The sequence below is a fragment of the Triplophysa dalaica genome, chromosome 19 (genome assembly GCF_015846415.1).
Source record: "Triplophysa dalaica isolate WHDGS20190420 chromosome 19, ASM1584641v1, whole genome shotgun sequence".
In the NCBI taxonomy this organism is placed as follows: domain Eukaryota; kingdom Metazoa; phylum Chordata; class Actinopteri; order Cypriniformes; family Nemacheilidae; genus Triplophysa; species Triplophysa dalaica.
The window spans coordinates 6,900,400-6,925,363 of NC_079560.1; the positions used below are offsets into that span (position 1 = coordinate 6,900,400).

Sequence of the window (24,964 nt, forward strand, 5' to 3'; positions counted from 1 at the left end):
GTTTGCCAAAAAGTATGTGATTAGGAGATGCAGATTTCTTTTTAAAAAAAAACAAGCATACATGCTCATTAAATCAAATTTGATTAACATCAGTTAATTTGTATAACTGACAATACTGAAAATGATGTTTATAGGAGTGTCTTATCTAAAAGATAAATTATACACATTCTGCTTAATACAATTTATATTAGATTTTCACACAACATACTGCATAGCCCACAGTATTTTGAAACTCAACGGGTTCATGTGGTGCGAAAACGTGTTTTTCTGTGTCTTTGGCGTGTTGCCTATGCTTTTTAGACATGTAAAATTGCAAAAATTAGTCTCCAGTTGAAAAGATGTATTCTATATTAAAGTTAATTCTCACCCAGACCTGTCTGAAACGCCTCGTACAAATCTACGTCAATTCGTGGTATGATTTGACTAAGACCGCCTCAATGTATATGCAGTATATGTATATAATGTATATATAATGCATATGTATATGCAGGTAAGGTGGGCGTATCTATCACATGCTTGCAGTATTTGATCAATCGCTACACACTGGTGAACTGGCCAATCAAAGCACACCTCGCTTTTCAGAGCGATGACCTTTGTAAAAAATGTGCGTTTCAAAGAGGAAATACAAACATGCACGTTATGTGGGGGAAAAAAATCATTTTTGAACCTTGAATACACTGCATTACATCTAAAACAAACAATAATATTCATTTTAGCCGTGTCATCTGACCCCTTTAATGCTCACTATATCGGTATATGTGTTATTTTTATGCTGCGGTTGTAGTGACAACATCAAACATATACAAGTAAAAAATCTTTATTGAGTCACAGGTCAAGTCCAACGTGACTAAATGCAATACAGATAGAATTCCTCATGCAGCCCTTATCACTGCAGTGCACTGAAAATCCAGCCAGAAACAGAGTCCAGTACAGAGGATGGGTCCGTGTCAGACCGTCATCCACTTTGAGCAGGTAAATAAAACACTCTTACTGTACTATCAGCTACTCGAGACACAGTTAAGACCACCACAGAACAGAAGTAAACATATCCAAGAACAGAGAAGCTGCAAGTATGTACAAGGTGTAAGATACAGAAAACATCTCAAGGCTCTAGCACATACAAACTCTGCATCAGGTCACGAAATGTAAGTTTATGGCATATTTTGAATAAAGCAACGCTCCACTCGCTTCCCGGCAAAGATTGCATTTGTTGTGCGAGACAGACCAAATAACATTGGAGACGGTTCATAAGAGAATTTCTGTAAAAGTATTCTGAAATTGTTTTGTGAAATAACAGTGTGAAGGGTCCATATAACAGTAACCTTTCCTTCTGACAATACTGACCAAACTGCTACTCGATCCCAGAGTACCGTTTTATTTTATTTCCATAAGCACCAAAACTGATAAGCAGAGGATGTTGAGTTATGCAGATTACATTTTTTCAAACAGAGCTGTAGCAATAAACTGAATGTTTTCTAATCCTAAATTTGCCATATATCATGTCCTTAACTGCAGCAACAAATGTACTTTTATTGTAAGCTCTGCCAAGAGGGCACGGAGCCACAGAAAACCATAACGCTAACACCTAGCTTTGCAACTGTAACACAATGAATTGCTGTTTTAACAACCGCATGTTTTGTGCTGTACAGAATATGAATAGAGCAGGGTGGCACCATTCCAAGCACATCCCTCTGCCAGACAAAGCATTTCATAAATGTAAGCTTCATTTGACATTGTAAGTTACTTCTGAAAACCCTGCCAGTGCTTTTATGTTAAAACGGCCCGTTAAAATGTGCCAAAGTTTTTATGCTGGCATCGGGAGGCATACAAATGATCAATACACAGAGAACTGTCATTCAACCAAACTTATGAGACAATAAACACACAGAAAAAAACTTGCTTGTTGTTATGGAGTTTAAACAAAGCTGCCTACATTTACAAACAGAGGTGACTGTTTTCTGGAGGTGCTGGTTTAACTGACAGATGACTTTGCGGTAAGGCAGAGAAAAAGAGAGAGTGAGAGATTGGTTTAGTGCACGAGCTGAAGAGAAGGGATGCTGTGTTAGGGTATCTCTGTGTGGGGAGCATCGCACCCTCTCGCCAAGCCTTCAGGTCAAGTGTGATCGGCCTAGCCCGACGTATAAAATGAAAAACAAAAGTCTCTTCCCCCCACAAAATGAACAATACAAAATTAAAAAAATAACAAATGTAAAATACGTTTGAGGCTTAGCAATCGCTCCTCCAAAGTTTGATCGTTTTGTCATTTTCTAGTGCTGCTGATGCAATGATGTTCTCTGTGGGGTGGCAGGCAGTCGAGATCACCACGTCTAGATGCAAAGAAAAGAGATTATTTTGATTAAAACATTAGAACAACTGTGCGTGAGATTGTAAGCGGTACGTTTAAGTTTAGTTAGTCTCGTGTTAAACTTATTTTTCTTTAAAGCCTATACCTGTGTGCCCCTGTAGTTTCTGTACGATCTCCTTAGTCTGAAGATTCCAGATATAGACCATGTTGTCCTCTGAGCCAGAGACAATCCACTGAGAAAAACATTTATTAACGTTACAATAATAATAAAACAAAAGTAGTAAAAAAAGGTGAGTTTAGTCCAGTTGAAGCTTACATACCTTTCCACCAGTGACAGAGAAATTTGCAAATATGCAGTACTTCTCATTTTTATGACCGGTGTATGTTTTCAAGCACTAAACAGGAGAGAAGCGCGTTATTTCAATTAACAATTATCTATAAGATCAAACATATATTAAACCAAACAGAAAGACTCATAACCTTTCCTTTACTGTAGTCCCAAAGCTTCAAAGTGCTAAAACAAAACAGAATTAATGTATTATTATAGAAGGCCATTAGGAATAAAAGCAATTTTATACAGTGGTGTAAAAAACACATTCAGCTCGTTCAATACAATACACAAAACTTTACAATATTCCCCAAAATGTCCCCAATATATCCTTACACCCCTAACTTTAAGACATTTCCTTTGCAAGGCCTAGAACATCAGGAAATCGGACTCACTTATCCAGAGTGGCAGCCAAGATGTATTTGCCATTGGGAGAGAATTTCACAAATGACACGGGAGGATTGTCATCATCTGAAGAACACAAGCACAGTTATTGTTATTCTGTTCATGTTTTTATTTTCATGTACTTTCTGAGAGAAACTCTTAACTTAGGTCTTGTGTGCCTTGCTGTCATGTATGAGTTTGCAGGCAAACATAAGATTTAATACTTTAAACCCAATGTATGGTTCTGCGTCAGACCTATGCCGTAGCCTGATGAGCATCTTTCCAAAAATGTAACAATGCGTCAACTCAACGCAGACCGCAAGCGCTGTGACTGATCTGTTTGAACCCCAATGTCAAAAACTCAGTCAAGTTTAATCAAACGCGTTTCCAAATGAATCATCTAAGTAAATTATTTGTGCCTCTGTATTCAACATCTCAAATCTGCATCAAAAGTGACTGTTTACTTGCCGCTATAGCTTCTTCTTCTTCGGCTCTTGTCTTAGTTACACAAGCAACAAGCGCGTGGACACTGACGCCTAGTGGTCATTGCCTGTCGATGCGGGCAACCACATAGAAATATAAATGAAAATTGACACGTACGCCGACACGGAAGAAAAAAAATCAACTGAAATGAGACCGGACCTGAAGGATGGTTATGTACTGTAGATAACTGGTGAACTTACCAATGAGTGTTTTAAGGCACTGTCCTGAAGCTGTGTCCCAGATACGACTGAAGTCAAATAAAAATGAGAGTAAGTCTACCCATTTAGACACTTCGAAATCAAAGCAGTTTGGTTCCAGCCAGGTTTACTCACCAGAGTCCATCATAGCTGCTGGACACGATCAATGAACCGTCTCTATTGAAATGAACCTATAACAAAAAAGATTTGATTTACTTTTGACTGTAAACGCATTCATTGTCATGACAAACATGGGAAACACTGTTGAGCAATGGTTAGGTAAACACTCACAGCCGACACAGGGTCAGAATGTGCTGGGAGGGTCTTCAGGCATTTCCCAGTTTTAACATCCCAAATCCGTACGCTCTCGTCGAACTACCATGGAGATGACAAAAATAATTATGCGTGTCTGAATGAATTAAAATTAAACTGAAGACATGTCAGGTTTAAAGTGGACTTACAGATCCGGATACGATGAGATTGGATTGAGGGTTAAAATTGCAGCAGAACACATAGTTGCTGTGGCCCTTCAATGTCTTTAAGCATTTTCCCTGAGGAGCAAAGCAAGAGAAACAAGTGCGTGAAAACCAACATCCTGACATCAACAGTTTATTATATCACGCGATGTTACAGATCCACATTCTCTACATGATTTCTATATCTTTATCAGTTTGTTCTCTACACTGTGAATTGAGCCGACTCGTCTGACTTACAGAGCTCACGTCCCAGATCTTCAGGGTTTTGTCGTCCGAAGCTGACACCAGCAGGTTGGAATCCGAGGACCAGGCCACATCTGAAATACCCTGCAGGTGAGACAAAATCAGTCACCTTCTGAAGTGAAAACAGCACTGCTTGTAGACCAAGGAACTTTTGAAGAACTCACAAGTTTGTGTCCAGATATCGTCTTCTCAAATTTTCCATCATACGCTCCCCATATTTTGATTAGCTTATCAGCCGCTGGCAGGAAGAAAAAGGCAACATTTTCACAAGTTCATCCAGCTGTTGATGCAAAATCCATAAATCCATCCCTTGGCTAGAACAACAATAATCCAGCTGAGATGCAATGCTGTATTTTCTATTAATAATAGTAGTTGTGCTGTGTTAGCATCTCCAACAGGCAAAGTATTGTGCTACCAAAATAAGGTCATTGCTTTGATTGCCAGGAAATGTGAATACTAAACAAAACAAAACTGTACTTACATGAGCTGGCAAGCCACTCGCCGCTTGGACTGAATTTGACAGAAGAGACTGCTTTCGTATGGCCAGCTAATGTAAACTTCAAGGTGTAGTTTGGCTTCGCAGGTGCTGACTACATCAGGGTTAAATACAAAGAAAACACATTATTAAAATGCAACAGTAAAGAGCAATGTTACATCTTGTGGCTATAAGATGTATTGTTACTATATCAAAATATAGTAACATTTTATGTTATACATTTTAGCACATATAACTACCCATCCATGCTCTGTAGGGAATGCAGCAGTAGATCAGAATATGGGCCTTTGGTTGGGTCACCGTAAAGTCACAATGCGTTCTTTACCTTACTCTGGCTGGCAGAGGCGGCTGATGCTGGCTGTGTTTTAGTAGCCTCTGTGTCTGGTTTCTTCTCCTCAGTTGCCATGGTGACCAAGCTGGAGAGAACAGGTTTACAGATGTAGATTCAACGTCAAACCCAGCTGTTAAATACAGATGAACTGGTTAAGTCACAAAAGTCTTCTTAATATACAACCAGAATTGGAACCCCGAAAATGTTGGGATGTTTTTTAGATTTGAATTAAAAAAAAAACGACTTTTAAATCACGTGAGCTAATGTTTTCACAATATAACACAACAACAATTTCAACTGAGAAATTTGACATTTTATGCACAAAATGAGCTAATTTCAAATTTGATGCCTGCTACAGGTCACACAGGGGCATGTACCATGAAATTGGTCCCATTCTTGCCCGATATAGGTTTCTAGCTTCTGAAGATTTTGCGGTTGTATTTAACGTCTTTTTTTGTTTAAAGATGCGCCGCATGTTTTCTATAGGTGAAAGATCTGAACTGCAGGCAGGCCAATTCAGCACCCGGACTCTTCAACTACAAAGCCATGCTGTTGTAATGGTTTTGCATTGTCATGCTAAAATACACAAGGCCTTCCCTGAAATTCTTAGTGCCTTCCAAAACATGCAAGCTGCCCATACCGTATGCACTTATGCACCCCCATACCATTAGAGATGCTGGCTTTTGAACTGAACACTGATAACACGCTGGAAGTTCTCCCTCCTCTTTAGCCCAGAGGACATGGCGCCCGTGATTTCCAACAAGAATGTCAAATAGAACACTTTTCAACTTTGAAACAGTCCTTTACAAAGGAACCTTGACCAACAGGACTTGACGACGGCGCTTCTGGACCATGTTCACATATGGCTTCCTGTTTGCATGATAGAGCTTTAGTTGGCATCTGCAGATGGCACGGCAGATTGTGTTTACCGACAGTGGTTTCTGAAAGTGTTCCTGGGCCCATTTAGTAATGTCAATGACAGAGTGATGCAGTGTCGTCTGAGGGCCCGAAGACCACGGGCATCCAATAAATGGATGCCCTCCGGCCTTGTCACTTACACACAGAGATTTCTCCAGTTTCACAGATTCTTTTGTTGACGTTATGGACTGTAGATGATGAGATTTGGAAAGCCTTCGCAATATGACATTGTTTTTAAAGTATTCCAAAATCTTACAGATTGGACAGCCTCTGCCCAACTTTACTTCTGAGAGACTTTGTTTGTTGGCCCCCTCCCAACTACTTTAAGACCTTTAGCAGGCATCAAATTTGAAGTGAGCTCATTTTGTGCGTAAACTTATTAAAATTCTCAGTTTAAACATTTGTTATGTTCTCTATGTTCTATTGTGAATAAAATGCTGGCTTGTGGGATTTGAAAGTCTTAGTTATCATTTTATTCAAATTCTAAAAAGTCCCAACATTTCCGGAATTCGGGTTTTAAAAATACACACAGGGTGAAGAGTTCTAACTATTTTGTGAATTATTTCAGGTATATTGGTTGTGTTAAAATCAGAGATCAACTTATTAAATGCAAACGTTTGATTTCAGGTTTCTATTTTGTCCTGTGAAAAAATCTAGATATACCTTATGCACCTTTATCTGTGCCATTCTAAACAGAAGCTAAAAGTTTATGCTCTCTTGTCTTTTTTTAAACACTTACCATGTTTTAATACTAAACAAAAGGTACGTAAACTTATGAACGCCACTGTAGATGTAAACATTCGGTCCACGTGCTGCAGTAACATTACATATTTGTTCTTTACGTATGATCATTAAAGAGCTGACAAAAACAGTATCCCCGTCACTAGAAATAATAAATATTTTCGACATTTATGAATGTCTTATAATTTCAAAAAGACGAATTCTTACATTATGAATGACAAGACCGTTGGCAATGAGACGTTTACGAAACGACAACCATCACACACATAAATCGCATGAACAAGCACTAGAGCTCAAAACTAAATGTCATTTAGAGAGCTCGTGTCTGTGTGTCAGAGGGAAGAGTTGTGTGTAAAAGAAAATTGTAGCACATTTATACAGACAGTTAGCATGTTAGCTGCTTTGCTATCAAGACACGGGGCCTTTCGGGAAACGATGGATCATCTGCAACGCTACGCATTTAACATGTGGTCTACAAGTCTTTCTATTATTTTAAATGTTTACCGCGATCGCTCTTGTAATCCCGTATATTTCAGATTAGTCACAAATTGACGGATCACTTTTCTCTGAACACATGCCCCTCTCTCTCTCCCTCTCCCTCTCTCTCTCTCCATACATTCAGACAACAAAAGCAGCGACAAAACTCGCTCACCTGCGGCTCCTGATGGGGTAATAAGAGTCGCTTCCGTCTTCTGGGGTAAACCCACGATTTGAGATGGAGGAAAAAATCTTTATAAACCGCGCGACACTCAGTTTTAATAATGCACTGTGTGTGTGTACGATAGCAGCGAATGCGATGGTGGATGAGCGCTTTACCACCGCAGACTCAGGCGGTAATGTGGCAGTGAGAGACCGCGATTGCGCATGCGCTGAGCACAACAGTGAACCGAGAGGGACATTTTTCAAGCTCACGTCTGCACCATGAAGATGATGCGTCAATACTGCACTACTTTGTTATTATAATGACGCTTTACTTTGACCCTGTACACACTCAGTCTTTCTAATATTAAAAATGTCATCAATATTTTTAAACTTTGTTTCATTACTTAAGAAACAAAAAACATATAAGTGAACAAACACAATTTTTATATATTTTTAATTGATTTATATAAAAGGTGGCATCCTAAAATTAGGTACACCAAAGGCTTTCCAATGAGTCAATAATTTAGCCAAAAAAAAAAAAATTCTTGATAAATTTATGCACTAAAGGATTGAATGAGAATTAATAAGAAAATAAACAAATGATTAAGAACGTCTAAGATAAGTCAAAAAGTTGTAAATTCGTCTGAAAAAGCTTGATGATAATACCAATGTAACGCTTAAATTAACATTTAAAAAAAAAGGAACATTAACATAGAATCCCATTAAGAATAAACATTGAAAACGCTTTTTTATGAAACAAATCCAAAAATAAAATAACAACATAGCATAAAAGAAAGAAAATTATAATAAAAAACTATATACACAGGGATATTAAAAAAACTAAAAACATTATGTTTACATACAAAACAGGATTTTGCACAATTTAATATAAATATTGTACAGACGTCGTTTCATTCGTTTGAAAGTACGCGCCAATGCGCATGCGCAAACCACTCCGTGTACCTCATCTCTGTGCTGCTGCTCAAGTCTCCAAACAAGCGACGAGCAACTGGGATCTCTACACGCTAACTTCCTTTCTGGAGCCCCCGAGTGGGTAATATACAATACTCGTTTTAAATGATGACCTTTAGCATAATAATGTGCCTTCCGTTACAACGTTTCATCAATGTTGGCGTTTAATATTTGCATCTCGTGATAAGCCGTTAGCGAGTGGCTAGTTGATTTCAACAAAGCGACAATACACAAAGCCTTGCTGAAATAACTTGGTCAGATTGATTGTTGTTGCGCTAAGCTTTCATATAACGCCGTAAATATATCTATTTGCTTTCTCTTGTGTATTACGGGTGGGTTTCAGTCATGAATCTGGGTTCAGTGAGGTGTTGAGATGTTCAGTGTGGATGCTAGCTAGTTTAGCAAGTTGCAACTGCGCGCCATCTTAGCATGAGTGACTTACTGCGTGCTAAAGCTAACGCTAGTCAGCTGTTCAATTCAGCGGGCCCTCTGGATTTCCCTCCAACACATACAGTTTGAACTTGCGGGGTACTTCGTTTGTGTACTATGGTTTTCTGGTGTATTTAAGGGTTCAATTACACATTTTTTAACATGTTTCCACTGCAGTTAATTTGCGGTGTCTATTTAGAAAGGTGGTGGGATTTAACATCAATGTCGTTCTTATGATAACTCTTTCTTTACGAATTGAAAAAGTATAATGTGTGAATTTGTTGGCATATGTGCACTATCACAGTTACAATACTGTTAAATGTGACGCTTATTTTTATCATCCCGTATATCAAGTACATATGCAGGCACTGCTAATTCTAAACATATTTAGGCAGGTTCTAATTCATTGTGGCTCTTGTTTTTTAGAGGTCCTGAAATGGGATTTGGTTCCTCTCAGATGACTGAAGAGCTACATAAAAAGCAAAAAGAAATACAGCGTGTTGAAAACTGCAAATAAGTCTGCCTGTGCAGAATATTAAAAAGCTCCTTCCTGTTAAGTAGTCCCCCTCCCCACACCGAGATGTCAACAGTCACTTCAGCAGCCCCAGAGCCTCCTGCTGTGGCCACCTCTTCTCCCCCTGAGGTCACCAACCCTACCAAACCTGGTCGTAAGACTAACCAGCTGCAATACATGCAAAATGTTGTTGTCAAGACACTGTGGAGGCACCAGTTTGCATGGCCTTTCTACCAACCTGTTGATGCTATTAAGCTTGGTCTTCCGGTGAGTGACAATTACAGATTTGATTTTCTACCATATTATCCAGTCACAAATCTAGGCCCTGTGTATTGCTATATATATGTATATATATATATTATATAGAGCTTGTATTGGCTTTTAATTACTTTCTGCTTACCTTTTGCGTCCAGGACTATCACAAAATAATACAGAAACCAATGGACATGGGGAGCATCAAGAAAAGACTGGAGAATGTGTACTACTGGAGTGCAAGCGAGTGTATGCAGGACTTCAACACAATGTTCACAAACTGCTATATTTATAACAAGGTAAGGGAGCAAAATATCAACTTGGGCATTTTTGAATGTTCTAGTTTTGGAACTGGTTAAAATTTCAGTGTGTTATGCATTATTGTATTGTGCTGTATTTTACATGGCAAACTTTCAGTATAGAGGCTGTGTGTGTGTGTTCTGTATTTTCTTCATACTCTTTGTTTCATAGCCAACCGATGACATTGTGTTGATGGCACAAGCGTTAGAGAAGATTTTCCTTCAGAAAGTGGCACTGATGCCTCAGGAGGAGGTTGAGCTTCTTCCTCCTGCCCCGAAGGGCAAAGGCCGTAAACCAGCAGGGCCAGGTATGAACAGCAAGTTTTAAACAAACCATTTTATTATTTTGATTATTAGTTACTCTTTCGATCATTTGGAAAAGTTTAGCAATACGTTTGACACAAAATGTAAACGTTACATTTTATTTTCCATTTTTACATTACAGTAAACTATTTTTTCTGATCATGTAAAATTCAGGTCAGGAAGATGGAGCTGTCTCCTCTGGCTCACCCACCTCTGTCTTCCCTGGAGCCACCTCACCAAGTTCACCGACGGCAGTCGTTTCTACCCCACCCGTACCCTCCATCCCCCCCAATATGCCTGCTGTACAAAACACAACCCCACCCGCAACGATACCTGGCATACCCCCGTCGCAACCAGTTGTCAAAGTAAGTCGCAAGACCCCTTTGAATGTACTTTTTTATAACCCGTGTGACTTTCATGTGACTTTAGCTTGAGGGGTGGAAAGATGGGAACAATTCTTGAGGCATACAGAACCAAGGGGTCATGCTTGTATCAAGATACTTGGTGCAAAAGAAGTCTGGCCTAGAATTTCATGCTTTCTGGAGTTTTAAGTGCCTTGACTGTGCCTCACCACTGGCTGTGTGTGCGGTTTGTTTTGTTTCCCAGAAGAAGGGGGTAAAGAGGAAAGCAGACACAACCACCCCCACTACCTCTGCAATCACTGCAAGCAGAAGCCAGTCACCCACACCTCTTTCAGATGGAAAACAATGCAAGGTGGCATCAAGACGGGAGAGCACGGGTCGCCCCATCAAACCCCCTAAAAAGGATTTTGAGGATGGTGAATTAGGTGTGCAAGGAGTCAAAAGGAGTAGACTTACAGAGCAGCTCAAGTACTGCGACGTCATCCTTAAAGAGATGCTCTCGAAAAAACACGCTGCGTATGCTTGGCCCTTTTACAAGCCTGTAGACGCAGAGGCTCTTGAGCTGCATGACTACCATGAAATAATCAAACTCCCCATGGACTTAAGTACAGTTAAAGTAAGTTGACTTTACACATAGTTAAAATGCATGGAGTTTTTTTTGCAGTAGAATGCAGAATTGTATATATCAAATGTTATTTTAATTCTTGCAGAAAAAAATGGACGGTCGGGAGTACCAGGATGCACAGAGTTTTGCCACAGATGTCAGATTAATGTTCTCAAATTGTTACAAATACAACCCGCCCGATCATGAGGTGGTCGCTATGGCCAGGAAGCTGCAGGTCTGTTAATTTTGTTCTTGTTCCTTTCATTCACTTCTTAGTATATAAATGACATGTTCTGAAGAAAAGAATTGTTTAGTAACTGTACTTTCTCGTACTCCCTCAGGATGTGTTTGAAATGCGTTTTGCAAAGATGCCCGATGAGCCGATTGAGGTGGCCGGGGCAGGCGGTGTAGCCGGGGCCGGTGTGGTCAGTAAGAGCACTGTCAGCAGTGGGAGCAGTGGAGACTCTTCCAGCTCTGACAGCTCTGACTCCGAGGAGGAGAGGGCCACCCGGCTCGCCGAGCTGCAGGAACAGGTGGGTGCTGAACAGGTGGGTTTCAAAACAAGGACCAAGTACCCCTAACCTATCCTTGCTCTTCTCTTATGTGTCAACCTTCTATTAACATAGCCTCATCTCACCTGATGTAACCCCCTTCACAGCAAACACCTTTATTCTTTCAGTGCAGATTTTGTTTAGGAATAGAACTGCATTTTAGCCCTCTACCGCAACTGTTTTTGGCAGTCAGCTGCATATACTGCTTTGTATTTACTCCTAGTTGTTTCAGTTTAGAAGTAGTAAGTTAGTTACACATGGTAGGATTTGACATGATATAGTATGTTGATTCTGTCATGTTGAAGCTCTATATCACTTTTCCCTTCTTATTTTCCCCGCCACTTTTTTTACCAGTGTATCTCTATGGAGCACCCCATTGGTAGCAGACAGGGGATAAAAAACGGGTGCACCAAGAATAATCAGGTGATATTGCTTTTCATTACCCTGTCCCTGCATATGAATATTATGTATAAGCTGTTCAGTTGCCTTAATTGTTTGTATCCAATGATCGAGCGCATGTTTTGGAGAGCGAGATCAGCGGTAGAGGGTTAAAAGCAGCAGAAAAATATTGACTTTATTGGGTGGTGTTGGAAACCCAGCTGTGTGTGTGTTTAGAATGGAAGTGCTGAAGGTTTTGAGGCTGAAACAGTTTGTGCTGGGCTTTGTTCATGTTGGCTTGATTTGCGAATAGACAGACTTGCTAATTCCAGTAAATGTGTAGGGGTTTAACTGCCGATTATCCACAACTGTCTTAAAACGGGTTGTTTTCTTTTAATGTGAGATGAGAACATGAAGATTGTCTATGTTGGATGATATCCCATGGATGTGACCACTCTGTGCTAAAGTGCAGAATTCCTTTTGTGTGAAAATACCTCTCTCTATTCCATAATGCAATTTTTTTCCTTTCCTGACTGTTTGGTCCGTAATGTCAATGTACAGCAAGATAATTAATAAGCATTTGTCTTTCAACCACAAAACTTTCAAGTGTAAATAATGTTTTTAAAAACATTGCCTACCCTTGTTTTCATATGTAATCCGTGATTTGATGAGAGGACTGTTTTATTTGTTTTTAATTTATGATGCTTGAATATTTATTTCTGCATAACCTGAATGATCAATGTTTAGTTCTCTTCTTGAACTGATTTCTTTGCCTGATTGGGACCAGATCACTAACACCCCACTCTTGGCTCTTTCCCCAGCTGAAAGCTGTCCATGAACAGTTAGCCGCTCTTTCTCAAGCCCCCGTTACCAAACCAAAGAAAAAGAAAGAGAAGAAGGAAAACGACAAGAAAAAGGAGAACAAGCTCAACAAAACAAAGCCTGAGGAGAAGGGTAAGCCAGGGCAACCAGCAAAACCAGCCCAGCAAAAAAAGGGTCCAGCCAGGAAGGCTAACAGCACCCTCACAGGCAACAGGTTTGTTTCTTCATATATCCAATATATCTGCATGATTTTTAAAAATAAGATGTATATTAGGGCTGTATCTATGTGGATTTGCTAATTTAGAAACTTAAATAATAAATCAAATACGTAGCCTGGTTGATTGAAATACTCAAGACCTTAGTTGATTAACACCTGTATGAATTGAATGACAACAGGCAACCAAAGAAGGGCGGCAGAGGCTATGAGTCTGACGACGAGGAGATGTCGCTTCCCATGACGTACGACGAAAAACGGCAGTTGAGCCTCGACATCAACCGACTGCCAGGAGAGAAGCTGGGCCGAGTGGTCCACATCATTCAGTCCAGAGAGCCCACGCTGCGGGACTCCAATCCAGACGAAATTGAAATAGATTTCGAGACGCTCAAACCTTCCACCTTGCGCGAGCTGGAGCGATACGTCAAGTCCTGTTTACAGAAAAAGCAGAGGAAACCACCACGTGAGTGCCAAGTCTTTTTAGCTTCCTCACCAGAGTTGCTTTGTTTTTGGTATACAGACTACATTTTTAGAAAGTTGTGCACCAGTATTGCTACACTTAAACAAGCATTAAGCTAAATTGTCAAATGCCACTCATGACCTTAGTGTCAGTATTTGCCTTGAATTTTAGCATCTGTGAGGGCCAACCCTGTCAACTTTAATGCTAACATTGACTCCATTATGTAATATTTTAATACAATGCAGTGACCCTTTTGTGTCTCTCTGTGCTCTTAGAGAAGGGCGGCTCTGGTCCCTCTCGACTCAGCGGCAGCAGCAGTTCCTCAGATTCAGGCAGCAGCAGTTCTAGCGGCTCCACTTCAGACAGCAGCGACTCTGACTGAACGCTTTTATTTACTTTTTTTGTTTTATTTTTAAAAACATTGTATGCAGTCATGGTTGTTTTCCCTCTGAGACTTTTTATAAAAAAAAAGAAAAGAGACAATAGAAATGCGTCATGTCAAAACTTTTTTTTGGGAAATACAATGAAGAAAAAACAAACATATGAATTGCCTTTCATTTCCACTGACTCGGAAAGGGACGTCCAAATCATCCCGCCTAAAAACCCCTTTGAGGTCTTTAAGCATTCTTTAAAGTTCAGATCTTCTTCCCCAGCATCCAGATAATGTGAGATACCATCACAAAAAAGCCATGCCATCCCAACAGAGAAGAGCAGGAAACTGAAGACTACCCGTTTTTGGGTCTGATTTTTGTTATACCCATTTGTTATATTTATTGTTTTTTCTATTGTACGTTTTTTCTGTGGCCTCATTTCTTCATTGGGCACTGTGCCATTATTGTGTTTTCTCCTCGTATTGCTGCCCTCTGATAGGTTGGGGAATATCATAGCAATCCTTAAGGGTGTCTGGGGAACAAATGGCTTTAATAAGGCATAACAAGCCCTTTATAGTTTATTTGGTCATTATAATAGCTGAATCAATAATTGTAAACTTTTAACACAGAATTTCCCTGGGTAACAGACATGTGGTGTATAAAATGCGTTCACAGGAACAAGTAGAAGACTGGTTTAGATGCAGTTCATTGACATGGATGTTATTGAGCAAGATAACATGCAGACATCTTCCAGTCTTGTCAGAAATTAATGTACAGAATTATCAAAGGTTTTACCCTTGACTGACATTTGTATGTTGGACAACTCTAGATGAGACTGAAGTGTTGGCCATGTGGGTCTCTGGTTAATGTCAATTGGATCTTGCTCTTTACTGCCATGTGAAGAACAATGAACATTTGTCACATCTAAATGTTTTCTGCAAATGTTTTGACAATAATAGTTAAATCACAGTGTCTTCCTCTTCTTAAGTTCATTAGAAATTGATTCATGAATGCAAGTATACAGTAGGTCTTACGAATAGTTTGGTTCAGAATTTTTTCAGCCATCCATTTGAACTGCTTTGCTATCAATCACATTTAAAATAACTATGCGGTTGATTATTTTCTGAAGTGTTTGTACAATATTGTAATGTCCTCTGATTTTTTGAAGCAGTTGTATTTTAAAGGGAACTGGTAATCATTATTTTTTCTGATACATTCGGTTTAGGTGCAGGTGTTTTGAAAATCTATAGTTTCCGGATCTGATGATTTTGTTGTTATTCCGGAGACAAAATCAAAATTCATGAGGGACATTTTTGACTTGGACTGATTAAACACTAATAGATGTAGTCAAATCATAATTATTTTAAGTTGAATCAAGGCGTTTGTGGTTTTGCAGTTGTCTGTCTTATTTTGGGTGCACATAAACTAAAAACTATTTAAAGCTAGTTCCACATATCTAATGCCTACATTGTTTGAGCCCTATCAGGTTTTCAAAGTTATTTCTTTTAAAGACAGACTAAAAAGGAAAATTATATATATGATATAGATAAGATTATATATACAAAAACTTAATTGTTAGCATTTTTAGGCCCTGCTGTGAGAAGAAAGTTCCTTTTATATTTAAAAAAAGTTTACTTTTTATCTTTGACATGCATGCTGATTTATTGTATTTTTCTTATACCTTTTTGAACTGTTTATAGTAATCATTCTGTAAATGTCAGTCATGGAAATGACTAAATCAAGAAAACAGTGCAAGTAGATTTAGGCTTGATTATTGCTATACGGGCCAGACGGTTGGGATGTTGGGTCGGAGGCAATGGTAGAGCTAACAATTATTGTAATCGCCTACCTGGAATGTCTAGTACATTTTGTTTTTCATAAAATAAATGACAAAATACCTTTACTTTGTTTTCATCTTCTTTCCCAGGCATTAGTGGTCACTAAATCCTTAATATTACCGTTTTTAAAGGTATTTTTTGTTGTTGTGCTGGACATTAATTCTATGGTATCTTACGACCGGTTGGTTTTTTGCATACAGGAATATTTAAGTACTGTTTCTCCCCACTAGATGGTGGCCATCTACCATTTATTTTGCAGCTGGTATGAATGGTGTGGGTACCAGTGAGTGTCTTCTGAATTTAGATACGCGCACACCTAATTTGTCTTTTTTCCCAATAATACTACACCAGATTTGTTTTCTTACTTTCAAGTTTTGATCAACAAATGAAGCATAACCATTTTGCATTCTAGAAGAACACTTCACAACCTTCACAAGAATATCAGAGGTAACATTTGTTAAAGGGGGACAAGCTGAGAAAGATTAGTACAGTCCATCGGTTACTCAGTTTTTGATATATGCATGCATCTCTATGGTGATAGGAACATGTGACCTCGTTGCTGCAGTATTAGGAACATGGTACCCAATAACACGTTACTACAGTGGGCAAGATGGATCAATGCTTTGACTGTTGTGACAGCTACTCACATCTGAGTCAAGGAGCCATCGTTCATCCTGAGTGTGGTTGAACCAATTGGTTCTTGAGCAAAACCACCACTGCAGCATGCACAATAACATCCAGACACGATTAACGTGTATCATCTATTCATGGAGGTACATTAGGCTCCCAGCAAAAAGTTATATTTCACTTTTTAATGGATTAGAAAGATTCAATAATAATCACAGAGCTTTTTGTCATCTCTAAAAAAAGGCAGCCTGTTTGTATATTATGTGTTGCAAAAATGACTCATTCATACGTCGAACTGATCTAGAGAAGCGAACATGCGTTTTTACATGAATTGTCTTTTTGATATCATACAAATAATTTTAATTCCGAGGTCATCACACAAAACATGTAGAATGGTAACGGCACATGATCTCTAATAATCAAAAAGGATGCAAAGAAAGAAACTCCTCAAAACATTTAAAAGTATTCTGATAACATCTAATGTCTCATTCACATCTACACTAACAACAGAACGCTGTAGGGTCGCAACTTTCAGGAGACTGGCCCTCCTCTGAACACACGTGGACGAGCGCGACCGGAACCCAGATGCGATCTCACCACCGCGCGCCCTTTCTCCTGCTGCTGCTGTTGCCGAGCGCGCGCTCACGCCTATTGCCCGCCCGCACTCGCTCACTCGCGACTCACGAGAGCGGAGAAATCAAAACACTCTCACCGTCGACACTGAGAAGAACTCAAAAACAGCCGTAAAACCGTCACTGCCCAACGGACGAATGTCATCGCAACGTTTCTCTCTCGACTGGAGCAACAGGAACGGAGACAACAACGATTTTCGTACTGAATGTACCACAATTTCTGTGGGGAAGGATACCGTGTTTCGCGAAGCGTTGTAACGTTTTGCCTAAGAAGTTTTTAAAACAAGTTTGGCCGTTTGTGGATGATTTCAGAGTTTGAGAGCTCGTTGTTTTGAACGCATCCCGTTGGCGCTTGAAAGGAGATACCTCAAGAGGAGTAAAAAGCATGGATTTATTCTTCAGTTAGACTAATATAACTTTGACAAACCCTCGGACGTTGTGTGTAGCATTTGTTTTTCAGTCATTTCTTGTACAGTTATATATCTGCTGTCCTCCCGAAAGACACATTGTTACTGTGACAGGACACGTTTGCACAGCCACATATATCAGTCCATAATGAAGAAGAGGAAACTGAACTGAATCTCTGAGGAGAAAACGCATCTAAATCGTATTATAGCAGCTTGTGGCACATAAACGCGATATTTCTGTTATGTTTATGTTATGTACTGGGATATACCGACGTCTTATATGCAGTTTAACGTTAACTCGGACCAGCTGCATTTAACCTAACATTGAAAGTTTTTAGGTGTGTATCGTTCAATAATTAATATACCCACAATCTACCGTTACGTGTAGTGCCCTTTGGACTGCTAACTGTTATAAGTCCGTTCACTGACAGTTATCTTGTCACTTCGTTCATTTGCGAACATCGGGCTGTCAGTTTTCCAGATTATTGCCATTATTCGCATTCATCTCTGTCGATATGGAGGAGTGGAGGCAGTGCGGGCGCTGGTTGATAGACTGTAAGGTTTTGCCCCCGAACCACCGGGTCGTTTGGCCCTCAGCTGTGGTGTTCGACCTTGCCCAAGCGCTCAGAGATGGGGTGCTCCTGTGCCAGATGCTGCACAACCTGTCCCCTGGATCCGTGGACCTAAAGCAGATCAACTTCAGGCCTCAGATGTCACAGGTAACGTTAACTTCAATGTGCACTCAATGTCACCGGTGTTATGTGCATTTTAATGGTGGTCACCTTTTCCAGTACAATGACATGATAGTTTTTTTTTTTTTGGACAGTTTAGTTGCTTTTTGGATAGTTGTGAATAGATGACTAGTATTGACGGATGGATTGACGTAGGACGTATTTGAGGGGCGTGACGGGTGATGTTGTCAGTGAAGGGTCTTTTAAGTAGAAGCTTGTCAATGTTCCCCCTTTAAAAGTGATCACTTTGATTTTTTACCAGTAGGGCTCACTGTGGAGCAGTGCGCACGTATTTCGACGTCACAGCACTCTCGATGAAAATCGATTAATCGAAAGCGACTAATGTGCACTCACGGTTGTGATACGGTTTATAGTTACATTAACGGAATTAAAGTTGTTAAATGTATTTTGCATACTGTCATAAAGTTGTAGGATGTTTAATTGTAAATGGATTGCCGAACGCACCTTTAAGGAGCCGAGCATTGGTCTGGTGTTTAGCATCTGGTGTTTAGCATATATTAATTGAAAGCTGAGATTCATTGGAGGAAGTCTTGGATCCAAAGGTGAATGGACGTGTAGGGCCAAGGCTGTTAGCTATGTAAACACAAACCCGGAAAGAAGCAAGTTCTTCATGGGTTTCGGGAATGTGGCTTTCATCCAGTGCTTCCTTCAGTGAAGGAATGTGTGGCAAAGGCAGTTCTTACCAGTAAATGTGACGTCTATGACTGTTTTGAAATGTTTTTTAGCGTACATCAGCAAACCCTACTATGTCTCTTTGCTCTTCAGCATGTCTCATTGATGCTGATTTGGGTTTCTTGCACATTAAGAATTCATTCTGTCATCTTGTTTAGAGAATTGTTCTCTGTGGCAGTAGGATGTTTTAAAGGTTTTTTTTGTACCTTGAGATTTGTATGTGTGGCAAGCTTGACATGCGAAGTCCTCACTCCTTACTTATAAATGTGTAGTTTCGGACAGTTGTTCCCAAATCTAGATCAGAACCATAAAACATTTATCAAAACTTTTATTTCGCTGAAGGTTAGAAATGACTGATTTATATCAGACATCAGCAAAGGCATAGCATGTTATGCCATCATTAAATGGACCATGGCCTGATTTATAGATAAAGTTCCTATCTCGCTATATGACTTTTCCCATCAGTTGTGATAGCATACAGGGACCTTTGATCCCCCCACAACAGTAGCTTCCTCAGCATGGAGGGCTTTTGCTTAGTATTATGTTGTGACAAATTGGGTGAATGAGAGACCTGGCAGCACAATGGAGACTGTGATTTATATGTAGGAAAGGTCACGTTGAGCTTTCATACATAGTGGTTGTTAATTTACTACCTTCATTAAATCAAGGAGGAAGTGATTATGTGTTCTGTTTGTGGTGGACATCCATCTTAGGTCCTGCTGTCTCACCTGTGCCTTATTTACCAGTTTAATTTTAATACTGATTTTAGTTCCATGATTGATTTGAGATTCGTGTTGTAGTGTGCAAGGCTGGCTGTCACCCATAAGTACCTATCATACCAGTAGTGTCAGAAGGACAGACTCAGGCATTAACTAGAACAGCATTTCCGTAAAGGAATGAACACATGCTTTTGCATGGTACATGTACAGTAAAATAATATTGCTTATGTAAGTCACGCTAAAGTTAAAGTCCATATATCAGGACTGTCATTGTCAGGAATCAAGATGCATTTCCTTCTTTTTGGGTTAATAATTATTTGTGTCATATGATTTAAATGCTTTATGTCTTTAAAGGATGCCATAGAGTTTTTGTTGTTTTGATGAAACATGCACTCTTCAAATTATGTGTATTTCTCAATGACAAATAGTATTAGTCACTCTGAGAATGTATGTGTGTGTGTGTGTGTGTGTGTGTGTGTGTGTGTGTGTGTGTGTGTGTGAACCATATGTGCATGCATGCAATACCTGTGTGTTTACTTTACATCTCACCTCTGGCTCAGCCCTTGAGCATGTGTCTTGCGATTTGAGTTTTGACTGTAAGATCTGCCCTCTCTCTGTCTGCAGGACTTTAGTGAGGTCACAGTATCTGTTGTTTCCTCTTAGAAAATGCATCCTGTCTTTCAACACAACGTGTACACACAGGTCAGGGTGAATAAAAGAGACGAGTCATTGCTCACTATTGAGCTTATGTATTTTATTATGCTCCCCGTTTGTCTTTAACAGCCAATTCATTTTTACTCCATTTTGGAGAATGTGTTTTGGATACATTGGTTCTTGTAATGCTTTTATATTTTCAGCATAGATAATGGGTTTCATCTTTGAGATTGCCTACTGATTTATTACCCATAACCATCCCCCTCTCACACTCCTTCTCTCTCTCTCTTGCTTTCTCTCTCTCTCTTGCTTTCTCTCTCTCTGGGTATCTCTCTCTCCCTCCGGCCACAATCTTATACAAGTTACTTTTGTTTTCAGACACGGACCACACTTCCTGGCCTCTGGCATCATTTGTAGTTCTCTTTGTGCTGAATCTGGTTCTTTTATATTGCGTATGTGAGCGATTTATTTAAACAAGCTGATAGAGCTACATAAAGACAAAATATTCCGGACTCCTTCACCAATTTAAGAATTACCAATAGCGAGATATGTAGTTATTTTTTTAAATGAAGTTTTGTTTAAATGTTGGACAGATTGAATGAAGATGAAATGTTACAATAACATAATGTCAGGTTTAAGTGGGCTGAGTGTTGGAGATTTTAAAGGAATGTTGGAAAAAGCCCATCAGCCCGTCACGATCAATTTAAGGGCATTTAATTACTGCAGAAATTTGTCCACAAAATTTAACTACATTGAACAAAAAACACAGCAGGTTATAGGGCTTCAAATCCACTTTGTGTGCCAAAAGTGTGGTCAGTAATGACAGCATTAGGACGGACACATTTTCATAACTCACTCTTGGGAGTTTGGAGTGTGTCCTCTGTTGTGCCATGCTATCTGACTCTAAAGCTAAGAGGTGAGTGGGTTATCTTATGAGGGCAGCCTTTCTCCCCACACAGAGTTAATTTAATCTATACACATAACCTTTCTGTGATCTTTGACCCCTGGCAGCTGGCCACATGTAATTTCATCAATGGAGCCAGTTAAGGACACTTCCTGGACCATGCAGCTGTGTCAGAGAAAGTGAATGAGATTTTAGAGGGGAGGAACTATGATGTTACGCAATTAGTGCAATTTACTTGAAAGTGCCTTATTTGCAGACAAATAAAGTATGGGTGTGTGGTTGCCAGATATTAGTTTCAAGGTTTTTGTTTGTGTGTTTGATGATTTGTTAAATTGCTGGAATGGTTCTCCCTGGTTTGTGTTCATTCTCCAGGGAGATCCCTTATGAAGCAACTTTGGTAGCAGCTGCATTAAAAGCAATGAGTTCACATTACGTTCACCCCCAAAGCATGACAACTCAAAATTTTAGATGCACCCAAAATGACTATATTTTAAATTAGTTTGTTCTGCATATTTATAAATCCTTCTAATCATCTAAAAGTGTGTACTGAAAAAATACTATTATTAATTCATTAGATTTCTAATTAAGTAAAAAAACGATTTTACTGCAAAAAATTGACACGATTAAGCTTGCATAATTCAAGTGAAATCTTTGTGTCAAAGCTTCTGTTATCTTATATGTTCACATAGTGTGTTGGAAATAACTTTGGATGCTTATGTTATGTTTTTTTATTGATTTCATGCTGCACAAGCTGAGAATAACATTGGAATTCACAGTAGCTTTAGTTGCTGGTAGCGGGAAAGTTGCTGATCATTAAAGTGGGAATCATGTTAATGCAAACCATAAATTTATGTCTAGCTATTCATTCTTCACCCATAAGGATTTCAAGCAGTAATGCATACAATCAACAGCATCTTTGCACATGATAAATTTATTTTTGGACTGGTCTTGCTATTACCGTAATACAATTACATAACAATCCTGTATGTAAGGAATGACTTAACAGTAAGACTAAGTAGCTATAAAAGATGGGCACAGAGAAAAGAACAGAACTAATCAATGTTATGCCCATTTCTTTGATTGCTGTAACATGACCAGCAGAACACACAACTTTTTCCTCATTTGAATGTCCTCCCAGGATTGTTCAATGGCCTTTGGACTGAAAACAGTCATCAGATCATAGGTTTTCTGCATGGTTTAAAAAAGCCAGCTTTATGAGAAATTACATTCCTTTAGAGAAAAAGAGATATGAAGTAAAGATCAACCCACACAGGAAGCTTATGTTCGTAAATAAGACCCCATCTGTGAGCAGTTTGTTGTGGAATATTAACACAGATGAGCCAGGGAATGAAACCTGACTTTTTCAAATTATACTGAGCCAGACACACAGCTACCAGAGGAGTGGAAGGGCATTTAGGCAGAACCAACAGATGGCTGCCTCTTTTTTGACAGACAACATCTTTATATACCTCACTCTCTGTCCTACTCCTCTTCTATAGACTTATTTTCAATATTTTAGTCTTTACTTGTGGATGTCTTTTGTTGTTTTCTAGTCTGAAGCAGCTCTGAGGATGATTTTTGCCTCAGGATGTTTTAGACATACAGAACCTGTAGCTGTCACCACTCAAAATACCATCTTTTTCACACTCCCCCATCTCTCTCTCTTGGCAGGCAGTTCTAGTTTTCCATGTATTCTATTGTGGTATTTTCTGCAGATTTATTGTAGCTTTTGACTGTGGTGAAGGCGATTAGCATCAGTACGGTGTGTGGAGAAGAATCAACCAGTCATCCCCTTCTTTTTCAAACATGCATCCTTATGCCAGCACCCCACTGGATATGACGAAATTCGAAAAGATTCTTGATATTTCCTGCTGTCTCTACAAACAACGAGAGAGATACCGTTGTCTCCTGGGACCCGACTCTTTTGCAGTACTTGGTTTGCAACATTTTGTAAAGCACAGATTTTCCCCAGCAATACTACAAAGCGAACCAATATCCCATTACTGACCAGAATTGATTATATCGCATAAATGGCCTGGGAATAGGAGGAAGGGTACAGAGGTAGGATTGCAACATTAGAGAGTCCTGTAAATGGCTTCTGTATATTGATCTTATCCCCAGCCGGCTCAGTCGTTAATCATGCAAACAGGAAGTGCTGTATTGTTTTCACCCTTTCCGTTGTTCCCTGTAAGCAGACTCAGGATTAGTGACAATCTGTTTTTAAACCGAGATCAAAATAGAACCCTCTTCGTTCAAACTCTATCCATTCCAGTTGCTATTTAAAAACTGCTATCTTCCGTAAAGGAGCTGAGTGCAAGATCAATACACGGTTATGTCAGCTAGTTTGACTAGTGAAAAATGTGTTTTGTTTAAGCAGTGTTGTTGGTTGTTTCCTTTGCGTTTGTGAGTAATGAATCGTTGCAACCCAAGCTGCAGAGATGTTTTGCCGTTTTCGTGAACATAAGAGTCACAAAGATCATCCACAAAAGTTAGCTAAATGGAATTTACTTTATAGCATATCATTAACATCGCTCGTTTGTCCGGATGTGCTGAGATGTGATTTTAGCAAATTGTACAATTGCACAATTTACGTGGCATTCTTACACCAAAAACAGTCATTTTAATGATAATCAATTTTTTATCTTGTTTTATATTGTATGTATAACCAGTTAAGTGTAATTGCAGATAGTTGCCAAGACGAACAAAACAGTGCTGGATAAAGAACTAAAAGTTTTTTGCCTTGCGTGTCACCATCTGTTTGATTTTAAATATGGAAATCCCGCATGATTTTCATCTCTGCTGTCAGTCTGCCGTGTGTCAGTAGGCAAATGTGCCCAGGTTTTTGTGCAGAGGCAGCTGCTGGCAAAGGGAAATAACTGTTAGTTGCAAACATTTTTTTCAAAGAGGGAGAGAAACAGGTTGTGTATTTTAAGTAAAGTTTTTCTACAGCATTTTCTATTTTATTTGCAGTCTGTCATTTGACTAATTCAAGCAGGCTTGTGATGTTCATAATTTTAAAATAACTGTCCTCTGGTTTGTGAATTTGTTAAATCACAGGCTGTACATAATGAATACTTAGTTTTAGTTTGTGGGAAGATGTACTAAGCAGTGTCTACAGTTTTGCTTTATAAGGGAAAATGCATACAACGGTGTGCATTACGAGCGGATGGTAGAGCAGTATGCAATTTACAAGTGATTGAATTATTAGCTTCAACAGACTACAATGTAAGAGATTGTAATAGCATGAAATCAATGTACTATGTACTTAAAGGTGCCGCATGGTCCTAAGCAGGCTGTATTAAAACTCTTTTAAAATCTCACACGCTAGTGCTTGAATTCTTTTTATACTCCCAAAAAGGTCATTCATCCTGCAGTGAGATAATAACCTTTTTCCAAAGAGCATGATGGGTTATCTGATCATGTAATCATGTGCAGCATCCTGTATGTAAGGCACTAGGTTCATTTTACTCTCAAATTGGATTTTCTGTAGACAAATTAAGAAAGCACCATCCAGCACTTGTCATGTCTAGTCACACTTGTCCATTGCTGATGTCTATCACTTAACAGTGGTTTGTGATGTTTGAATAATGAATAAAGGAATGAATTAATGATAGAAGTGAGGAAAGATGGAAGTTTGAAGTTTTCTCAAACAGGCTTTTGTTGTTCAGGTGTCCAATCTTGATG

At 39.2% G+C, this 24,964-nt stretch overlaps 3 protein-coding genes across 11 annotated transcripts in view; 2 read left to right on the forward strand and 1 right to left on the reverse strand.

Annotated features, from left to right (window-relative positions):
- Window positions 1-801: 801 nt before the first annotated feature.
- On the reverse strand, window positions 802-7,745 carry wdr5 (WD repeat domain 5). Its single transcript, XM_056732067.1, has 14 exons — window positions 7,555-7,745; window positions 5,238-5,373; window positions 4,898-5,006; window positions 4,581-4,654; window positions 4,411-4,500; window positions 4,159-4,248; window positions 3,989-4,072; window positions 3,833-3,888; window positions 3,701-3,747; window positions 3,029-3,104; window positions 2,786-2,819; window positions 2,626-2,700; window positions 2,451-2,538; window positions 802-2,327 (listed from the first exon to the last, which is right to left on the reverse strand). Exons 2-14 carry the CDS (start codon window positions 5,316-5,318, stop codon window positions 2,227-2,229), a joined length of 1,005 nt encoding a protein of 334 aa, XP_056588045.1. The 5' UTR covers window positions 5,319-5,373; window positions 7,555-7,745; the 3' UTR covers window positions 802-2,226.
- A 746-nt stretch (window positions 7,746-8,491) lies between these two features.
- brd3a (bromodomain containing 3a) lies at window positions 8,492-15,978 on the forward strand. Of its 6 annotated transcripts, none has more exons than XM_056731378.1 (12): window positions 8,492-8,598; window positions 9,372-9,726; window positions 9,873-10,010; window positions 10,183-10,318; window positions 10,488-10,678; window positions 10,920-11,291; window positions 11,386-11,514; window positions 11,621-11,827; window positions 12,185-12,253; window positions 13,030-13,244; window positions 13,427-13,707; window positions 13,980-15,978. In XM_056731378.1, exons 2-12 carry the CDS (start codon window positions 9,526-9,528, stop codon window positions 14,084-14,086), a joined length of 2,046 nt encoding a protein of 681 aa, XP_056587356.1. In that variant the 5' UTR covers window positions 8,492-8,598; window positions 9,372-9,525; the 3' UTR covers window positions 14,087-15,978. The 6 variants fall into 6 exon arrangements, with proteins under 6 accessions (XP_056587356.1, XP_056587360.1, XP_056587358.1 ...); XM_056731382.1 differs by having other exon boundaries at window positions 11,621-11,812; XM_056731380.1 differs by having other exon boundaries at window positions 10,923-11,291.
- Window positions 15,979-17,175: 1,197 nt separating this feature from the next.
- vav2 (vav 2 guanine nucleotide exchange factor) overlaps window positions 17,176-24,964 on the forward strand; it is a 124,188-nt gene continuing 116,399 nt past the window's right edge. For all 4 annotated transcript variants that reach the window (XM_056731179.1, XM_056731181.1, XM_056731180.1 and 1 more), the window contains exon 1: window positions 17,176-18,298. In XM_056731179.1, coding sequence (XP_056587157.1) covers window positions 18,095-18,298 — 204 coding nt within the window. In that variant the 5' untranslated portion in view covers window positions 17,176-18,094. The remainder of the gene's footprint in view (window positions 18,299-24,964) is intronic.

Bases quoted from the DNA above. Each gene is read 5' to 3' on its own strand.
- wdr5 (XM_056732067.1), bottom strand. From the start codon at position 5,318: ATGGCAACTGAGGAGAAGAAACCAGACACAGAGGCTACTAAAACACAG. The intron at 5,007-5,237 runs GTAAAGAACGCA...ACCCTGATGTAG, and splicing joins CCTCTGCCAGCCAGAGTAAG to TCAGCACCTGCGAAGCCAAA. The intron at 2,539-2,625 runs GTATGTAAGCTT...TGTTTTTCTCAG, and splicing joins TCTCTGTCACTGGTGGAAAG to TGGATTGTCTCTGGCTCAGA.
- brd3a (XM_056731378.1), top strand. From the start codon at position 9,526: ATGTCAACAGTCACTTCAGCAGCCCCAGAGCCTCCTGCTGTGGCCACC. The intron at 10,319-10,487 runs GTATGAACAGCA...TGTAAAATTCAG, and splicing joins CCGTAAACCAGCAGGGCCAG to GTCAGGAAGATGGAGCTGTC. The intron at 11,828-12,184 runs GTGGGTTTCAAA...TTTTTTTACCAG, and splicing joins AACAGGTGGGTGCTGAACAG to TGTATCTCTATGGAGCACCC.